This window comes from Podarcis gaigeae (genome assembly GCF_964106915.1).
Source record: "Podarcis gaigeae genome assembly, chromosome: 12".
Classification (NCBI taxonomy): domain Eukaryota; kingdom Metazoa; phylum Chordata; class Lepidosauria; order Squamata; family Lacertidae; genus Podarcis; species Podarcis gaigeae.
The window spans coordinates 54,918,066-54,937,411 of record NC_139688.1 but is presented as its reverse complement, the minus strand read 5'-3'; the positions used below and the strand labels follow the sequence as shown (position 1 = coordinate 54,937,411).

The 19,346-nt window shown below is 41.0% G+C and overlaps 1 protein-coding gene across 5 annotated transcripts in view; it reads right to left on the bottom strand.

Moving 5' to 3' along the window:
- Positions 1-19,346, bottom strand: part of BBS9 (Bardet-Biedl syndrome 9) — a 229,613-nt gene that overhangs the window by 117,757 nt on the left and 92,510 nt on the right. For all 5 annotated transcript variants that reach the window (XM_083706267.1, XM_083706266.1, XM_083706264.1 and 2 more), the window contains exon 20: positions 12,549-12,771. In XM_083706267.1, coding sequence (XP_083562393.1) covers positions 12,549-12,771 — 223 coding nt within the window. The remainder of the gene's footprint in view (positions 1-12,548; positions 12,772-19,346) is intronic.

Here is a 19,346-nt window from a genome sequence, read left to right as displayed (position 1 = left end):
ATATTACATACTTTGTTACTATAACCAGTCATTTTGGAAAACATAACAGATTTATGAAGTTTCTTCCTTATAAATACACTTTTTCCTGTGGTTTTAGGGAATTGGTTTGTGCACCAGGTGCAGTGGGATTACATTTGACCACATATGCCTAAGAAAACAAACTGTACAGAAAATAAAGTACAGTGACAAATATGGTCATCAGTGAAAAATACTATTTGCCCATTATTTTCACCAACAGCTGACATCAACACGATTAATCATTTTTGACTACTCATACTTTAGCTGTACATATTAAAATTTAATGATTTCAATGCAAGGAGCCAGCAGTACGATTCTATAGACCAAGGCATTAATGCGTTGATCTCAATTGTACTTAGAGGAAGGGAGTTGGAATGGCAGGGCTGCCAGCTACATTTTGCAGTCCAAACCAACCAGTGAGTCCCAAGTCTCCAGTGGGATTCTAAAAAATTCATTATGCATGACTTTTCCTCTTTATATTATTATTATTATTATTATTATTCTAAGTGATTGCTGTTATCTTTTTAATGCTTCGTTTCCTTCATTGTCTAGTGCTTGATAGAGGCAACATCAAGTGAGCAATGGAGTGTTTTCTCACCAAGCAAATAGATGTCTTTCTACCACATTAGCATGCTTATTCATCTTACTACCCCTTTCGGCAATTTAATCAGGGGAATATAAATAAGCAAGGGATGTAACAGACTACATCTAGCAACTTGAATTGTATCAACTAGTGCATGTAGATTGAAACTTACATCTTCAAAATTAACATTTGCATTGGTCAGGGTAGTGTAATGACGTTGGACTTGGCCCTGGGTTCAGGTCTTAGCTCTGCTGTGATAGTATACAGAATACCTGTGCTTGGCCTATTGCTCAATATCCAAAAAAAATCCACAAAGTGCTGCACCAACAAGCACAGAACAACCCCTCTGCAGCGCCACAAATTCAACTTAATGGTGTAATACTGGAAAGTGTCAATCACTTCTCCTATCTTTCCACAAGGGCCAATACTGATGCCGAAATCCAGCACTGCCTGAGCTCCCTGAGCTCTGAGAGTGCAGCTTTTGCGCAATTGAAGTGTAGAATGTTTGAGGACCAGGACATTTGGAAGGAAACCAAAATGCTTGTTTACAAAGCTATCGTACTACCAACCTTACTGTTTGCTTATGAAACATGGACCACTTATAAACGCCATCTCCAACTCCTTGAAAGATTCCATCAACAGTGTCTCTAAAAATGTTTACACATCACTTGGGAAGACAGGCAAACTAATGCCAGTGTGCTGGAAGAAGCAATGATCATCATTGTCAAGGCAATGTTCTTCAACATCAACTTGCTTGGACTGGTCATGCTGTTTGGATGTCTGATTATCATATTCCAAAGCAAGTACTCTATTTCAAACTTAAAAATGGAATGTGTAATGCTGGTGGTCAACAAAAGAGGTTTAAAGGCAAATCTAAAAGAATGTAGTATAAACACCGACAATTGGGGAACACCGGCCTGCAAGCGTTCCAACTGGAGAACAGCCTTTTCCAAAGCTGTCATGGGCTTTGAAGACGCGGGAACTCAGGGCGAAATGGAGAAACGTGCTAAGAGGAAGGCACGCTTGGCAAACCTCACCATGATCAATTCCTGCCCAGAAACTGTGGATCCAGAATTGGCCTCCAAAGTCACTTACGGACTCACTGTTAAAACTGTGTTCATAGAAGACAATCCTACTCGGCTACAAGTGATCGCCAAAGAAGACAAATATAATTTGATATTACCATAAATCCTATGAGACAAATGAAGCTATAGGACCTAGGGCACAATCCCTAAACACTGTAAAGCCACTTGGTCATGGACAGGACAACATAGCAATGTGCAGCTCCAAAATATGTCTAGGAGGATTCACTGCATGGTTGGGGAAATGTAGAATTGTGCCAGCAGAGAACTTTTGCGGTTCTTGTTGTTAATCACCAAAACATTTACATAACCTCAACTAACTTTCCAGGGGGCAAATGCAGACACTCAAGTCTCTCCATTTGGCCTGTGAGACTCTTCCCAAAACACATCCCCTCCCTTCCACATTCCCGACTCCGCAGGCCATTTCTCTCACCCCCACCCCAGCTTTTAACTCTACTTCCATGTTTTTGCCCGACTGGAATATGTATTTAAACGCTGATGAGGCATACCCCTCAACCATCCTGATTTGAGAGGGACCTCCCAGAATTACAGAAGCCATCCTGGCTTCTGATTGGATCCCAGAATGCCCCATTGTTTGGTCTTGCGCTCTTGCGCAAGTCAGCTAACTCACAGCACTATACCAAAAGACAGCTACCGCCTACAAGAGCTCAGGACCAAAAAATGGGTGTCCCAATTTTGATCACTGGAATGTTGGAAGGTGTGATAATGCCTTAGGCTTGCCTGGACTGAGGACAGAGAGTTGTGTATGAAGAGTGTGTGTAGAAACTAGGTAAAGGTAAAGGTAAAGGTACCCCTGCCCGTACGGGCCAGTCTTGACAGACTCTGGGGTTGTGCGCCCATCTCACTCAAGAGGCCAGGGGCCAGCGCTGTCCGGAGACACTTCCGGGTCACGTGGCCAGCGTGACAAAGCTGCATCTGGCGAGCCAGAGCCGCACACGGAAACGCCGTTTACCTTCCCGCTGGTAAGCGGTCCCTATTTATCTACTTGCACCCGGAGGTGCTTTCGAACTGCTAGGTTGGCAGGCGCTGGGACCGAGCAGCGGGAGTGCACCCCGCCGCAGGGATTCGAACCGCCGACCTTTCGATCGGCAAGTCCTAGGCGCTGAGGCTTTAACCCACAGCGCCACCTGCGTCCCATGTGTAGAAACTAGCCTACTATTAAACTTAGCACAAGTCTTAGCATAAGACTTTGCCGCTAAACAGCTGCACGATGGTCAAACACATTTAAAAATAATAATTCAAGTCCTTCCTATATCTCCATCCGCTGGACAAATTATATAAGTAAAGAACTTTGTTATTTTTAAATTACATTTGAAAACCTCACTTTGTGCCAGTGCTGCTCACATACGTAACAAGGCAGCAAAATTTTAAAAAGCAAACAGTAAGGTTGCTTGGGGAACAAGGATGCTCCAAAAGCCTGGCTGGGTAGGTCTTGAGCTCTGCGCATCCTCAGAACTGATGTATGATTTCTGCTGCAATGGCTGTGCCAGACAGGCCTCGTAACAAGTTGTGGAGTACAAGCATTCCACATGGGGTTGGGTTTCAAGTAGTCCATTAAGTCACATCGTTTTTCTGCTTAGAAACACAGAGGAGTCGAAACTTTGCCATAGGAAGACTTCTGGAGTGGGATTGGCGGATTGGAGGAGACGGTTTGCAGAATTTCTCTGAGTTCAAACAGATTTACTATAAAAGGTGGGAGTTGGCCAGGAGGAGGAGTGTGTAGCATTGAGGGGGGTTTAAAAAAAGATTACTTGGCATTTTCCTTGGGAGGCCTAGGCTCCTCCAGTAGCCCTAGTGGACCACCCTCTACCGTATGCCCCACAGTGCAAAGTTAAACTATGGAATACACTTCTACGGAAGGCAGCAATAGACACCAACTTGGATGGCTCTAAGAGAGAATTAGGCAAAGTACAGTCCGGAGGAATTTTAACTTGCTGCAGCTGTAAGGTGTTTATTTTATGGTTGTATTTGCTGAGCCATTTTGCATTTTATATTTTTGTTTTATGGTTTCTGCATGTCAATAAACAACAGCTCAGTGATGACACGCAGACTAGTAGTAGCTGTGTGAGAAACATGGAAAATCAGAGTGAAAGGGTCTGCAAAATTACCACCTTTTTCAGCATGAAGGAAAACTCATTTGTTTTAAGGGAGTTACATTCCAAAATAAGCCAATACAACATACGTTGTGGTCTGTAAAGGCATCACACTTTATCAAACATACCCCAATATCCTTCCCTAAAGAGCTTCTCCTACTGTTCTGGCTATGAGAGGGGTCCTTCCTACCTCTGATTGCTTTGATTAATTGTCCTTAGCAAAGTTTTGCCTGCCATGTGATGTGCAGAAGCATCAGAGCTGCCTTCACATTTTATGCTCTAACTTTCTTCAGAAGTGTCCAATTTAATTTTTTTTAAAAAATGCAAACTAAGAGTCTGGGGTCCCAGCTGGCCTTAGGCCTCTCAAAATCGAACCTCTTCTGTCCATTTGTCAACAGCCCTGCCATCCACCTTTTCAAATTGGACTTGGTTTTCTGCCACATTTGTTTTTTTCAAACCCAGTTGTCAGGAAATTCACATCTAAAAGGGATCTGGAGAAGGGCCTAAGAAGTATGTGATTCCCTGACTATTTCACGTTTGAGAAGCCTCGATTAAGATTTTGTGGCTTTGCAATACCAGTTTTCAGAACCTCTTATTAAGATGTAAAGGAAACGGTTGCATAATTCTACCCTCAAACTCTTACACAGGTGCAGTACTATTATAATGGCAAAACCAATAATAACCTTGAATATATTATATTGTATTAGTAGAAAAACTCTGATCGTACTGGGACAGCTTACTTGGGAAAGTGTAGCTGGTTGGTATGTTTTATCAGCAATGCATGTGATGGCCACCTCTGTGGCAGGTTAGATCATCACCTCTTTTTTGTATTCTGCTAGCATGAAGATTTCTATTACAACAAGCCTTTGATTTTACAGCGCTTTAAATTAGTACATGTTAGATCAGGTTCTCTTGTTTGATGCTGTTTTGGGGCAGTTATTGCTATGTATCTGTTTCTTTCTGGTAACTGAATTGTTACTGTATTAGAAGTTTAACTATGAAAATAAATACAACTAAATCAGTATACCATTCCTTCTAGCTCATTTCCCTCCGACCTTGTGTTGTACACTTGCCCACAGGCATGTGGCAACAGTAATAAGCTCCACCAGGCCTTTCCTATCAAGCATCCCTTGCCACCGTTTATATTCAGCTTCTGACCCAAGGTTAATTTTGCACAGGGCTCTCCTCTTCACCCACAACCTCCCTTATCATTCCCCTCACCCTTCATTACTCATACATAAAATTACCCCTTAAGCTCTTTGGAGGCAAGAACCATATGGTCTAATATAATGAAGTGCTTGGTGCTCACATGCTGATGGCACTAAAAACCACCATGACCTTATTAATGCTACATGAATATCTACAGAACAAAATCTGGAATAAGTCTCGCAATTACTTTAACAGGCAACAAGACACCCCCCAAGAGTTTTGCAAAATATATTCTAATGTTTCTGCCCCAACGTTTTCCAATCATTACCCGGGGGCACTAGAAGGCTTCGTCGTGTGTTGAAAGATATATGCCAAGTTCAATACCCGTAATCATAACATTAAATTTCAAGTATTTGGCAACAGTTGCTGCAGGAGTGCATGTTGGAGAGAAATTGCATCATCTTTCAGTGTCTTAAGTTTTAAAACATGTCCATTACAAATAAAGCATTTTATAAACCCTCAAAGCAAATACTACAAAAGTAAGATTTAATTTGCCGAACTCTTGCAGAACTTCCATGTGTGAGAGATGTTTTTCGTGGTGCCCTCAGAAAAATTATGCTAAAGTTTTCAACACAGCACTGAACACTAGATGAAGAAAGTTCTGAAATGAATAAATAAAACCCCTTCCATCTTAAAAATTAAAGTTTCTAGTCTGATCTATGAATTCTAAGATTAATTAATTGTATCTGTTAAAAAAAAGGTGTTATGACAGGAGAGATGGAGAGATGGATTCAGATTGCAATAATTTTCTTAAGCACTTTGGATAATGTAAATATTTGACCTGGTCATTCAACTAGAGTGTAAATTCAATTCACACATTGTCTGGCTTATTTCTTCCTGGCCCAGGAGGTAAAAAATGTAGCCATAGCTACTTAGAGAACATTTAGCTGTGAGCAGAGCAAGACCTAGTCTATTTCTACCTGGCCTGGGACGTCAGGTCCTCTCCAGCTACAGAGGCTGCTCTGTTTGATTTTGCAAGACTTATTCCAGATTTTGATCTGTAGATATTGGCTCCTGCTGCAGGTGCAAGGCCTGATCCTGAAACTCTAGCTGGCTTTTTTCCACCTGGCCTAGAAGAGTAGAGCCCTGACTGACTCCAGCTACAAAAGCTGCTCTGGCTGTTCAAACTAGAATATATTTTACATGTTCCCTGAAATGTTAATGTTTTTCTGCCAATAGAAAATGCTATATTTAATAGAAAATACTATGTTTAGAAATGCACAATATATTTACAACAGTGGCTCTGAGGTACATATTTTCAAAACGTACATATTGTACATATATAATTAATATATTTGTTTACTGTGCTTGTGAAAAGCTCTTTAAACCTAGTGGACAAAATGCTAAACATGAACCTGGGAGTGCTGGGGTTCAAATTTCCCCTTTGCTATAAATTCAGAGACTAGCATTCACACCTAATTCTCACATTATACCTACTTCACAAGGTGAGAGAAAATTGGAATGTTCAGAATTCTGTAATGTGAATTCTTAACACCAGCCTTTGTTTTCCTTATACAGTGAGATACCAGAAGCGGTGTAAAAAACTGCAACACATTAGAAGGCTTACAAAGCAAATAAATATAAGATTAGTTGCATTAATTACAAGAAAATATGAGGAAAGTTCAGTCATAGAGTGACAGGAAGCTGAATGCAGAATTATGTTTTGGATGACAGAAAAATCCAGGTCAATAAATTTTTTAAATAGGATTTCACTGTCTGAAGGATTCAATGTATGTTTGTAAATGAATTACTCAGTTCAGTAGGATTCTAATCTAATAACTGTTTCAGTGAAAGCCTCATTCATAAACTTCCATATACTAATGATCAATGGATTGGTTTTATATGGTAGTCTTTGAACATGTGTTCAAATATGCTTCTTCTAGGATTTAAAATTTGATGGGTCAATACCTCTATTTATTTATTTTAGATCATATAGCTATAGTGAGAAAATCTATAAATAACACCCACTGGAGCACACTGCATATATTCTTAGGAGAATAATTTCAAGGCATGATTTATGACACTGGTCCCAATTAGCCAAGTATAGCCAAGCCATGAACCCTCAACTTTTGAAAATGTCAATATCTCTGTGGTAGTTTTTATTATGTGAATGGTGCCACCTTACCCTCCAGAGCAAACCCAAGATGCGCATCTTCCAGGCCATGCTCCTGTGTGAGTCTCGTGACCCATGCGACTCCGTGTCAAAACTTGGAAAGCCTCCCTAATTGTGTTTGCAAAAAGCAGCTATCCAAACACATCTAAAAGCTGCCATATACTGCATGCAGCTTACAAAATATAAAAAGAAGCAACCAAAATATACTACTAAAAATACTTACAGAATTCATTCACTGAGCTTAACCTTAAAAAAGTTTTGCCCACCCACAAGGAGTCATCAGGGTGGTCTAAACCACGTTTCAGCAAAGCCTATACAGTCTTGACCCATACTAATGATTGGCGGAGTTCCTCAAACCCCTTTACTTCCGTCCTAAGCCAGCTGTTTAAGATGATGCCAAAGGCAACACAGTATAAAACACATTTTGATGTGACTTGTAGATCTTTATCATTACATTCATAGAATGGCTTCTGAACATCTTTCACTCCTCTCCTACTAATTATACTAAACTGGCCTTCAAAGTGTCATAAACTACATTGCAAAAGTAATTTTTGCAAAGCCGCTCCCAGCATGACTAAGAAAACTGAATGGAACTGAGCAAAGAGTATAATGGAAACTTTATTTCACGTACTGTCCATTTACCCAGAAGGCACACTGCGATTTATTAACACTTTTCTTCCAGTAAGTTCATACTTATTTACATATATAGAACCTTAACATTAATATCTACATTACCCACGCCCACTTGAACTGGAAAAGACACCACAAGTACTAAATGACATTGGATGGGATCCAAATAGCTCCTAAGATTCATTTAAGGGGCTTGTGTTAACCCAGTAAAATGTTTGATACTCCCCCCCCCCTTTGTCCAGCAGACCTCCCCCTTCCAATGCCAAATCACAAACTACTTTTGAAACTCCCTTCAGTTTTAAAAGTATTTTACTATCTGGTATGAGGAGAGTGATGTTGCTTCTATTGAAGAAACAAGACAAAACCCTCTTGAGCTTATCTTAAGTCTAATTAAGTCTATCACACTTTTCCCCCACCAAAAAAACCCCCCAAACTGACCTCTGTCAGCTATGTCCAGGTCAGTTTATTTTGGATTTAGCTGCCCTCTTGCAGGGCACATAATAGCCACATACTAGGAAAACATAGCGCATGAAATGGGCAATAAAGTAAAAACATAATAACATTAATCAGGTTCTGCCACTGTGATGAGTGACTCATAAGGTCATGGCCCTAAAGCATTATGTGAGAAATAAGTAACTACATAGCAACTTAGTCAATGTCAGAGTTTATTTATATTTGCAATGCCGTCTAAAACTGACTAAAAGATTAAAAGCCTATTAAATAAAATTTATATATATGTAATGGTTTGGATTGTGAATGGGAAGTGTGTGTGTGTGTGTGTGTGTGTGTGTGTAATTTTCCACACATACCAAAACAAACATGATTTGCGGTCTTATTCTTGCTACCTATAAACGTTTGCATTTAATATTTCTCTCACTTCATCCTTTAGTCAAGGTGATTTTCAGAATCCTAAATAGGAAACAACCCAACCATAAGATCAATTAAAATTTAAACACATAAACAGCAATATTAAAGGAACGAGTGGTTGCGCAAACTATTTTAAACTAAAGGCATTTTCCCCCTAGAAGTGTGTGTGTGTGCACTGCGACACTTTCTTGCAAAGATCCTTCAAAGGTTTGGGGAAAATGACTGCAAAGGTGCTCTTCCCAGCTACAACTGATCTCCTTCCTTAAAAGCAAGGCTTTGGGACAGGCCAGTCCAACATCACCCTAACCAGTGAAGGGATTCCTTAGGAACAACGTAATATCTTTTAGTTCTTTCCTCCAAAATCAACTTTAAAAGCACTTAGAACAGAAAAATACAACATCAACCCTTCCGAAATTTGGTATCCGTCTTACGGGCATCTCTATGATGCGTATATGCTCTTTTCATATAAACTGACCATACAAATTGATCCCTTTTTAACCACCCCAAAACTTGCAGAGAAATGACTGCAACTTTCTTATGAAATTTGGCAGCATTCATCCTCCTCAGAGGATAAAGGACTAGCATGCTTGCAAATTTCATTTAATTATTTCAAAAAATAAAGCAAAAAAGTTAAAGATGGTTCCAGGGCAGGAAGGGAATGAAATCTCAGAAGCACTTCTGATCGAATCAGGCTGTTTCTAAAGCACCAAAACAGGGTACAAACTGAATCTTGCAATTGGTGTACACCACTAGTTCCTTACTAACCTGAAGAGACTAACAAAAATGCAACGGAAACAGGGAGAGAGCTAGCTGGGGTTGGAGCAATCTTGTGAAGACGCTACAAATGTCGAACAGACTGAACAAAGCTTGGAAAGTAAGGAGCAGATCCAGGAAGAATAAATAAAGCGGTCGCTTGGAAATACAAGCTTAAAAGACTTATCCTGAGATAAGAGGTCTCCTAAGAGTAAAGGTAGGCTAGGCTCAGTCCAAGGCTGGAAGAGAAAGAATGTTCATGCTGTTTTGGATATATTAAATAATTCCAAGTTCATGTTTTCTATCACAGGATAATTAAGGCAGTCTTAGGAAATAAAGGTACGTGGGTGGCGCTGTGGTCTAAACCACAGAGTCTAGGATTTGCTAATCAGAAGGTTGGCGGTTCGAATCCCTGTGACGGGGTGAGCTCCCGTTGCTCAGTCCCTGCTCCTGCCAACCTAGCAGTTCGAAAGCACGTCAAAGTGCAAGCAGATAAATAGGTGCTGCTCCAGCGGGAAGGTAAACGGCGTTTCCGTGTGCTGCTCTGGTTTGCCAGAAACGGCTTAGTCATGCTGGCCACAGGACCCGGAAGCTGTACGCCGGTTCCCTCGGCCAATAAAGGAGATGAGTGCCGCAACCCCAGAGTCGGCCATGACTGGACCTAATGGTCAGGGGTCCCTTTACTTTACCTTTTAGGAAATAAAGGTGAGGGCTTGAGCCAATCAAAACAAGGTTCCACGTCCTGACCATATCTCGAACTAGAGTGCTCAGTGCAGAACAATGGAGAGGAGGATCCTATCCTTAAGAGGATGGTTGATTAGGTTTCCAGTGCAAGTAGTAGGGTAAAGAGAGCTGGGCATCATCAATATATTGATAACACAGTGCCCTTGATGGTTTCTCTCCACGGTTTCATAAAGATACTGAAAAGTATCAGCCACACTATCAATCAGCAGTGAACACATGTTGATCTCCTAAGGCAGTGTTTCCCAACCTTGTGCCTCCAGCTGTTTTTGGACTACAATTCCCATCATCCCTTGCCACTGGTCTTGCTAGTCAGGGATGATGGGAGTTGTAGTTCAAAAACAGCTGGAGGCACAAGGTTGGGAAACACTGTCCTAAGGCTACTTTCTGAGTTCGCTTTGAAAGGAAGTTGGGGGACTAACCATTATCCCTCCATCCATTGTTCAAGGCAGCGGAATACATTGCTGTAGACCAGAATATCAAAACCTGGTGAGAAGTTTAGAAGAATCAACAGGGGAAAACTTCCCTAGCCTATTTTCGGAATCTAACCTTAGCGCAGTTCCACTAACGTTTACATATCAAGCCGTGAATCACTCTTTTCCGCCAGCCCCTACTAGGTGTGCCCACATATTGTATCAGATACCATATTTTTCGCTCTATAACACGCACCTGACCATAACACGCACATCGTTTTTAGAGGAGGAAAACAAGGGAAAAAACATTCTGAATGAAACAGTGGATGTATCATTTTTGTGCTTCATGCTGTGGCCACAGACATGTGATCTGATGGTGAATTTGGGCTGACCCAATGCAAAAATCCTGGGAATCCCTGTGCATCCATGGTTTGTAACCACGTTTTTGCACCATTGCAGCCCCAGGCAACAGTGGGTGCGTGATTTTTGGGGGGCAGGCTGTAGCCATGGACATGCTATGTGCTCTGATGGTGAATTTGGGCTGACCCAATGCAAAGATCCTGAGGATCCATGTGGATCCATGGTTTGTAACCACGTTTTTGCACCATTGCAGCCCCAGGCAACAGTGGGTATGTGATTTGGGGGGGGCAGGCTGTAGCCATGGACATGCTATGTGATCTGATGGTGAATTTGGGGTGACCCAATGCCAAAATCCTGAGAATTCCTGTGGATCCATGCTTTTTAACCACATTTTTGCACCATTGCAGCCCCAGGCAACAGTGGGTGCGTGATTTTTTTGGTGCAGGCTGTAGCCATGGACATGCTATGTGATCTGATGGTGAATTTGGGGTGACCCAATGCAAAGATCCTGAGGATCCATGCTTTGTAACCACATTTTAAGTGGGGAGGGAAGGAAAAACAAAGAAGGGACATTAGAGGGGTGTGCAGAGAAGCAGCTGGCTAAGAATGCAGGAGAGGGATTTAACGGGAGGGAGGAAAGAAAGGCAAAAGTTTCCCCCCACCCAAGCCAGCCATCTCTCTCTCTCTCTCCCTCCCTCCCTCCCTCCTCCTCTCTCTCTCCCTTCCCCCCTCTCTCTCCCTCTCCCCCAGCAGCAACGGAGCTTGCCTGGAGGGGAGGGGCTTTCCCTGCTCTTTGTTCCGTTTCAGCAAACACAGCAAGGAAACAGAGGAGGGTGGGCAGTAAGACCCTGAGGCAGAATGCAGGAAAGCAGCCGCTTCCTCTTTTCAGGTTTCGCTTCTCCGTGCAGCGTGCAGCGCCGCGATTTGATTTTTGCATGCTTTTTCGGCTCCAGGGACCACACATTCGCTCTATAACACGCACAGACATTTCCCCTTCCTTTTTAGGAGAAAAAATCTGCGTGTTATAGAAGGAAAAATACGGTAAGTAAAACAATAAAGGTTTGGGAAGACATTAAAGAAAAGTAATGTGAATAGATTCATTGCATTTGCTCTCTTAAGGCAGAAAACAGTTTCAGGAAGAAAACAGTTTGAAGCAATTCAGGGAGAACATTATAACAGGCTCCAAAACCCCAGTTGGGTGCATAAATGGAACTCCAAAAAGAAGAAATTCATGTCTTTGTGCACCTTTCAACTGAACTTAGCGGTTAGCTTGAAGGCAGCACAAAATGATCATCTGGGGTACATTAACTTCTGTATTAGTCTATTTATGTTCCTGAAATATGGCAGCCAGTGATCGAGTTTAGACAAACGTTAGCCGAAAATGGCTTTATTCTCTAATCCACTTTTTATTGGTTAGAAGGAAAACATAATGGATCATATTTAATGCTACAGCAAAGAAATACATACCATTCTAAAAATATTTGGCATCAAAATTGCACTAGCATATTTATTCAGTGGTTACACTGGAATTTCTGAGGGGGAGAGGAAAGTCATTTCTCTTGACTATGACAATTTTAATAGGAAACTTAAACAGCAAACCTAACCAAAGTTACATTCCTTTATTTCTGAACTAGGATGCACACAAATGTATATGAAATTGCTTACCTGCTGGAATCATCGTTTGCTGAGAGTCAAAGTCTGTATTTAGAGACATCCGACCCCCTTTGGCCAATCTATCGTAGAGCAAGGTTATGTGTTTTTTCAGTTTATTAGTGTCCTTGGGGATACACAGCTGATTGGTAAGTGTCAGTGCGTGGTCTTTCGAACTCTTGGACAAACACGTTTTCAACAAGTGAGAGACAGAAGCATCTACAATTTCTTCCCAGCCCTGAAAGAGGAAAAATATTTCTAAATTAAAGGGAAAATGTGCACTTTACTTTGGTAAAGAATGCACTAAGAAGATTAAACAAAAAAATTTAAAGGGAAAGGTTTAAATTATGATACTGAAATGGGCTTAAATGATTTACTAAATGTATTCGTAAAATGAAAACAAGCAGCAAGAAAAAACTAAGGATTCTAAATATAAAGAAATGAACTAAATATACAGAATAGTTAATGTTAAAAGTGAGAGTAACAATAATAGATTAAACAGGTTTGGTTTTCCAGTTTTTCTGGTACAGTAACTTTTCAGTTCTTCATACTGGTTTTCTTTCCACACAAAATAGCTCCTTAAACGACAACAAAATGCAGTTTTGAAATGGTTGTGTTCTATCTTTCCTATTTTTAAGAAATTAGCATGTGTGAATGAGACCAAACACATATACTTCTTATACCACGAGCCACTGGAAACTGCTAGTTGGTTCCCTGGCCATGAACTGAGTTCCATACACATTTCACACATATTTGAAATTCCTTCACAGAGAGACTCCAGCATGAAATTGCTGAATTAGAATCAACAAGATTTTGACTGTTTGGGTTTGAAGAGAGACAACAGTTTCCTGTGCCACTACAGCTATTCAGGATCAACACAACAAATCTGAGATGGATGTATTATCACCAGTGACTACTATTATGAATGATTACTACACTTATTTTGCAAACATTTAAGGTTTAACGTAACTTTCACAAGCTGTCCTTCCTACATTTCATGACCATTTAATAATAATAAAAACCCCCACAGGTGCATCTATACACAATCCCCCCCCCCCTGCAATTCATGCCATAATGAATTAAGTATTTTAGTGTCACAAGCCTAATTGTTGGTTTAGTTCATGGGTAGACAAAGTAAGGCCTGGGGGCCGGATGCGGCCCAATCGCCTTCTAAATCTGGCCTGTGGACAGTCCGGGAATCAGCGTGTTTTTAGCTAAGTAGAATGTGTCCTTTTATTTAAAACACATCTCTAGATTATTTGTGGGGCCTGCCTGGTGTTTTTACATGAGTAGAATGTGTGCTTTTATTTAAAATGCATCTCTGGGTTGTTTGTGAGGCATAGGAATTCATTCACCCCCCCCCCATATAGTCCGGCCCCCCACAAGGTCTGAGTGACAGTGGACTGGCTCCCTGCTGAAAAAGTTTACTGACCCCTGCTTAGATTCTACAGGCTGGCACAGTTTTCCCTCTAAACATTCTTTGTGAGAAACATGAAAGCTGCTTGATAAGGACTTAGGCTGAGAAGCAATGGACACAAAGGGGCTTTTTTGTCCCGCCTTGCACTGCAATCCATGATGCCCCTGAATATCAGTTCCTATTGGCCAATGGACAGACTGTAGAGGATGCTATCAGAAGATGAAACTGGCAAAAACAAACAAACCCATGCTTCCTAGCACATGGGGTTAGTTCCCAGCCTGTATGTCCCGTTTCATTCTTTATGAAATATTAAAAAGGGTAAAGGGACCCCTGACCATTAGGTCCAGTCATGACCGATTCTGGGGTTGCAGCACTCATCTTGCTTTATTGGTCGAGGGAGTTAGTGTACAGCTTCCAGGTCATGTGGCCAGCATGAATAAGCCGTTTTTGGTGAACCAGAGCAGCGCACGGAAACACCGTTTACCTTCCCACCGGAGCAGTACCTATTTATCTACAGTGGTGCCTCGCTAGACGAAAAGAATTCGTTCTGCAATTCTCTTCGTCTAGCGGTTTTTTCGTCTTGCGAAGCAAGCCCATTGACAGCTTAGCGGATTAGCGCTACAGCTGTCAAGCGGCTTCCAGGGATCAGCTGTTAAGCGGCTTATCAGCGGAACAGCTTATAAACGGCTTAGCGGCTTAAGAAAAGGGCGAAAAAAGCGAGGGGAAACCCGCGGGGGGATGCAAGATTTTTTTCGTCTTGCGAAGCAACCCCATAGGGAAATTCGTTTTGCGAAGCGCCTCCAAAGCGGAAAACCCTTTCGTCTAGCGGGTTTTTCGTCTTGCGAGGTGTTCGTCTTGCAGGGCACCACTGTACTTGCACTTTGACATGCTTTCAAACTGCTAGGTTGGCAGGAGCAGGGACTGAGCAACAGGAGCTCACCCCGTCGTGGGGATTCGAACCACCGACCTTCTGATCGGCAAGTCCTAGGCTCTGTGGTTTAACCCACAGCAGCACCTGCGTCCCTATGAAATATTATAATCATCAACATTTTCAAAAGTGAGTGTACCACAGCTTCCTGAATGCAATGGACATTTCTCCCTTCTGTAACAAGGCATTAACCACTCCCTTAATCAATCCTGCTAACTTTAATCAGCTAGTATGGGCAAGGGTGAAGAGGGCATCTGGTAAGCCCGGTAACTGTCTTATCTACATCATCAGGGCCCAGCAACTGAAACTGATCCCACAGTCTGAACATCTCCCCCAGATATGTGCTCTTAACCTGATGCCACAATATTAACAGCTTTGTGATGTTACAAAATTATATTTCTATAATATATTGTATGCTGGTGTGTGCAGGGAGTAGAAGCCACTGTAAAATAATGTGCCCATATCATGAAAAAAAGGATTAATACATGAGCTAACATTGTTGTCATCAGTGTAGACAAACATTAGCACACACACACCGAAAGTATGAAAGTAATTTTGTTTGATAAACTGTGTGCCTTGAAATTATAGAGAGATTGTTTGGATTGTAAATCATATTGGTCAACAATATAATAGCATAGAAGGTAAATACAGTTTTGGGACATGTTTTAAAAAGGCAGTATGTAACAGCTTTCCTGGTTGGGCCCCATTTGGAGCTCTGAGTCAGAGAACTGTCTTTAAGATAAAGATTAGCTTTATATTCACCCCATATATAATTGAAAGCCTATGCATTTCAGAGTCTTCACCATTAAAATACACTAACCTCTCGCACACTATTCACAATTTGGATCCTTGCTATGTTCTGAACCCAAACTATTTGTTGCCTTTGTTGAACAACTTTTCGTTGAAAACAAGCTATTACTATAGGCAGCACTAAAACCTGTGTTTTAGACAACCAAAGTCTGATTAGAGTCACCAGCAGGCACGATGTAGAAACTGTGTTTAATGACTGATCATCTAAAGATAGCAGGTGTAGATCACTGCTACATGGTGGCTACAAGATGCTCGTAGACTCAGTACTCATATTCTTGGTTCAATTATTATTAAAGGCTTTATTCCAGAATTCACTGCAGCCCCCAACACAGATCTGGTTACAGATTACACAGTTTGGAAGTCACAACAGAGCTCTAGGATACATGTTAAGCAGAAGCTAAGATGATGTCCCAACACTTGACGCATCCCCTGAACAACCCTTTTGAAGAGTTGGATGGGCACAGTTATTCACACACTTTCCTTCCCAATCAAAGAGGCACTCTTATGAGTAGGTTGGCTCTGCTTGTGCCAGAGCAGCCATCACCACATCTTTGGCCATGGAGGCAGATCCTGAAGCTGAGGCTCCAATACTTTGGCCACCTCATGAGAAGAGAAGACTCCCTGGAAAAGACCCTGATGCTGGGAAAGACTGAAGGTACAAGGAGAAGGGGACGACAGAGGACGAGATGGTTGGACAGTGTTCTCGAAGCTACCAGCATGAGTTTGACCAAACTGCGGGAGGCAGTGGAAGACAGGAGTGCCTGGCGTGATCTGGTCCATGGGGTCACGAAGAGTCGGACACGACTAAACAACAACAAACTTTAGACTTGATTTCATAAACCTGTTATGGTCTACCCAGGGAAGTTTTAGGCTGATTGAAAGAGGGCAACTTTGTAGAAAAAATACCCCATTATCCGGTGGCAGCAATTTATTAAACAGAGAAAGGACAGGCATACACACAGGGAACTACACTCTCTTGTCACTGGATTCCAGCAGCACAGGACTCAGGGTGGAGGCTGTCACATACATTTTGTAAGTACAGTGGTACCTCGCAAGACGAAATTAATTCGTTCTGCGAGTTTTTTGTCTTGCGAATTTTTCGTCTTGCGAAGCACGGATGCACCCTGGTATTAACGATTTTAAGAAAAAGGAAACAAACTCGCAAGACGTTTTCGTCTTGCGAAGCAAGCCCATAGGGAAATTCGTCTTGCGAAGCAACTCAAAAAACGAAAAACTCTTTCGTCTTGCAAGTTTTTCGTCTTACGAGGCATTCGTCTTGCGAGGTACCACTATACTGAGTTTAAGAATTTAGTAAGTTCTACTAGGAAGAGGCAAAGGCCTAACCATTTCAGCAACTACAGTCCAAATTCTTAGATCAGTTACTTTGTACTGAAGATACAAGTGCTTTTATGCAGGAACAAAAATTAAAAATAGGATGCACAAAACCCACACAGCATGGTCCTTTCCTATTCTGGTATTATATTTCTAGTTTGCAGATCCCATTCTTCTTGTTCTGTGCTAAAATGTCATGCCAAGAGCGGAATATCCCAGATGAAGCTAACTGGCTTATTTTGGCATGAATTTACTAATTTACTTTGGCATGAGTTTTCATAAGCAGAAGCCTACTTAATTAGATGTATGAAGTTGAATGGAAATGCAGTGAGTTCATACTCACAAGATAAACCTTGTTAAAGCAAAAATTACCTGCTTACTCGGAAGTAAGCATCAATGGATGTTACTTTTGAGTAACCATGTGCAAGGTCACACTGTAGAACAGCAATTGTATTATAATACTGCATACCCAAATGGCTACACAATTATATTACTAAAATATTTTAGACCAATTTCTCAGCCATGGTTAAACCATCAGGAAATGTTACATTTGCACTAGGCCCAAGTGAGCTAACTCTGAAAGATGGTGAATGAGAAGTGTTCCATGTAAGTGAAATTGCTCTCTAGGCACCTCTCCATTTAAAGCCTGTAAACCATGAAAAAACTGATAAATCTTTTGGCTTCCACATCCAGTCTTAGTGGAAATAACACAAAAAAGACAGAGTTCACAAGTGCCAACTGTGGTTAATTCTGTTTCTGTCTGATAGAAAATAAAAATTACAAATATTTTCATTTACTGGGTTGAAAAAAAAAGCTTCATTTTCTTCTGCATGTTGTTCTGTGCAAAACAGCTCATAATGTATATGACAGGGAAGCTGAATTCAAAAAGTACCCTTTATATCAACCCAGTGAAATTGATTGTAGGGCAACAGAAGGTAAAAATATAAATGCCAAGACAATAATTTGTATTATTTAGTTTGAAGATAAGAATATGGTTTTAAGAGACAAAAACATTAAATTAAAAATAGGCAAACAGAATTGTAAGCAAAATCTAAGTTGTCCAAAGGTCTCTGGATCAGTGATGGGGCAAATTTTGTCAACGGTATTAAAGAGAAGATTGCTTTGTCTATGCTTAAGAAATGGCTACAGTCTCCTAAAGGTCTACTGTGATGGCAGGGCAGATAGGACTTGCCATCCTTTGTGTCAGCTTTAGGCTTCAAAACTAAGCTTCCCTATCTAATTAACACCACCAAAGGTCAACTGTGACTGTAGACACAAATTAATTATTTTGGTGTTAAGAAAGATTTCTCTATCACTAACCTGCTTGGATAAACAACAGCACGCATGACAGCTTCACAGCAACCTACCCCCCAATATGCTAAAATCCTTTACCGAAGGAATGCAAAACTGTGTTGTTGCATATGAAAACATACAAATAAAGGATGCTTAACCATACAAATTAAACTCTGAATCAATCATATGTCAAATAAATGTCCAGAAAACAAGAAGCCATGTTTCTGATTTAAGCAGATATCCATCTGATAGGATGCTATTTGTGTAAGGCAGAAGATAATACTTCTCTACAGCTTAAAGCATACAGAATGTTATAAAAAGCCATTCTACACCAAATAAAATTCTACTACAACATACAGCCAATCTCATAATGTAAAACTGAATAAAGAGTAAAATACAAATCACTGAAATCCCCTCTCCGACCACAGTGGCACTCAACTGCATGGAGTAAATCTGAACACAAGCTAGAAGCCTCTTTCTGAAAACACTGATGGAATGTCAAAAGAATCCCCTTACACACCAAAAACGCCCTTCTCTTTAAATTACATTCAGATTTCTCTGGTACTATAATAACTTCTGTATGGCATTATTGCAGCATCTGAGTGGGGGAGTTATTTTATTATTTTTGGGGTTTTTGCTCCAATTTCAGGTTTTCAGTTTAGCACATCACAACACCACTTATATATGATGTCCTGGAATGTGACATTGCATATTGTGGGATATATGTGTGAAGGAGCCACAGAAGGGCAAGTACTAAAATTGCACCTCTTGTCTTAAGGCATCAAACAGATTTCCCCATGTTGTTACTAGAAAACGTCTCAAAGCATTACATTAAGAGAAGGCCAAGCAGATTGTATGATTTATTTAAAAAACCTACAAGTTTAACCATTCAGAACCATTCCACTCCAGATATCTGAGAAATCCCAGCCTTTTTCAGATCCAATTCACCTGGCTTCTAGAGCAACAGTGGACAAAAGAACTGAACTTTTTACTACCAAATGAACCACAGGGAAACCTGTGACACTGTGCACAT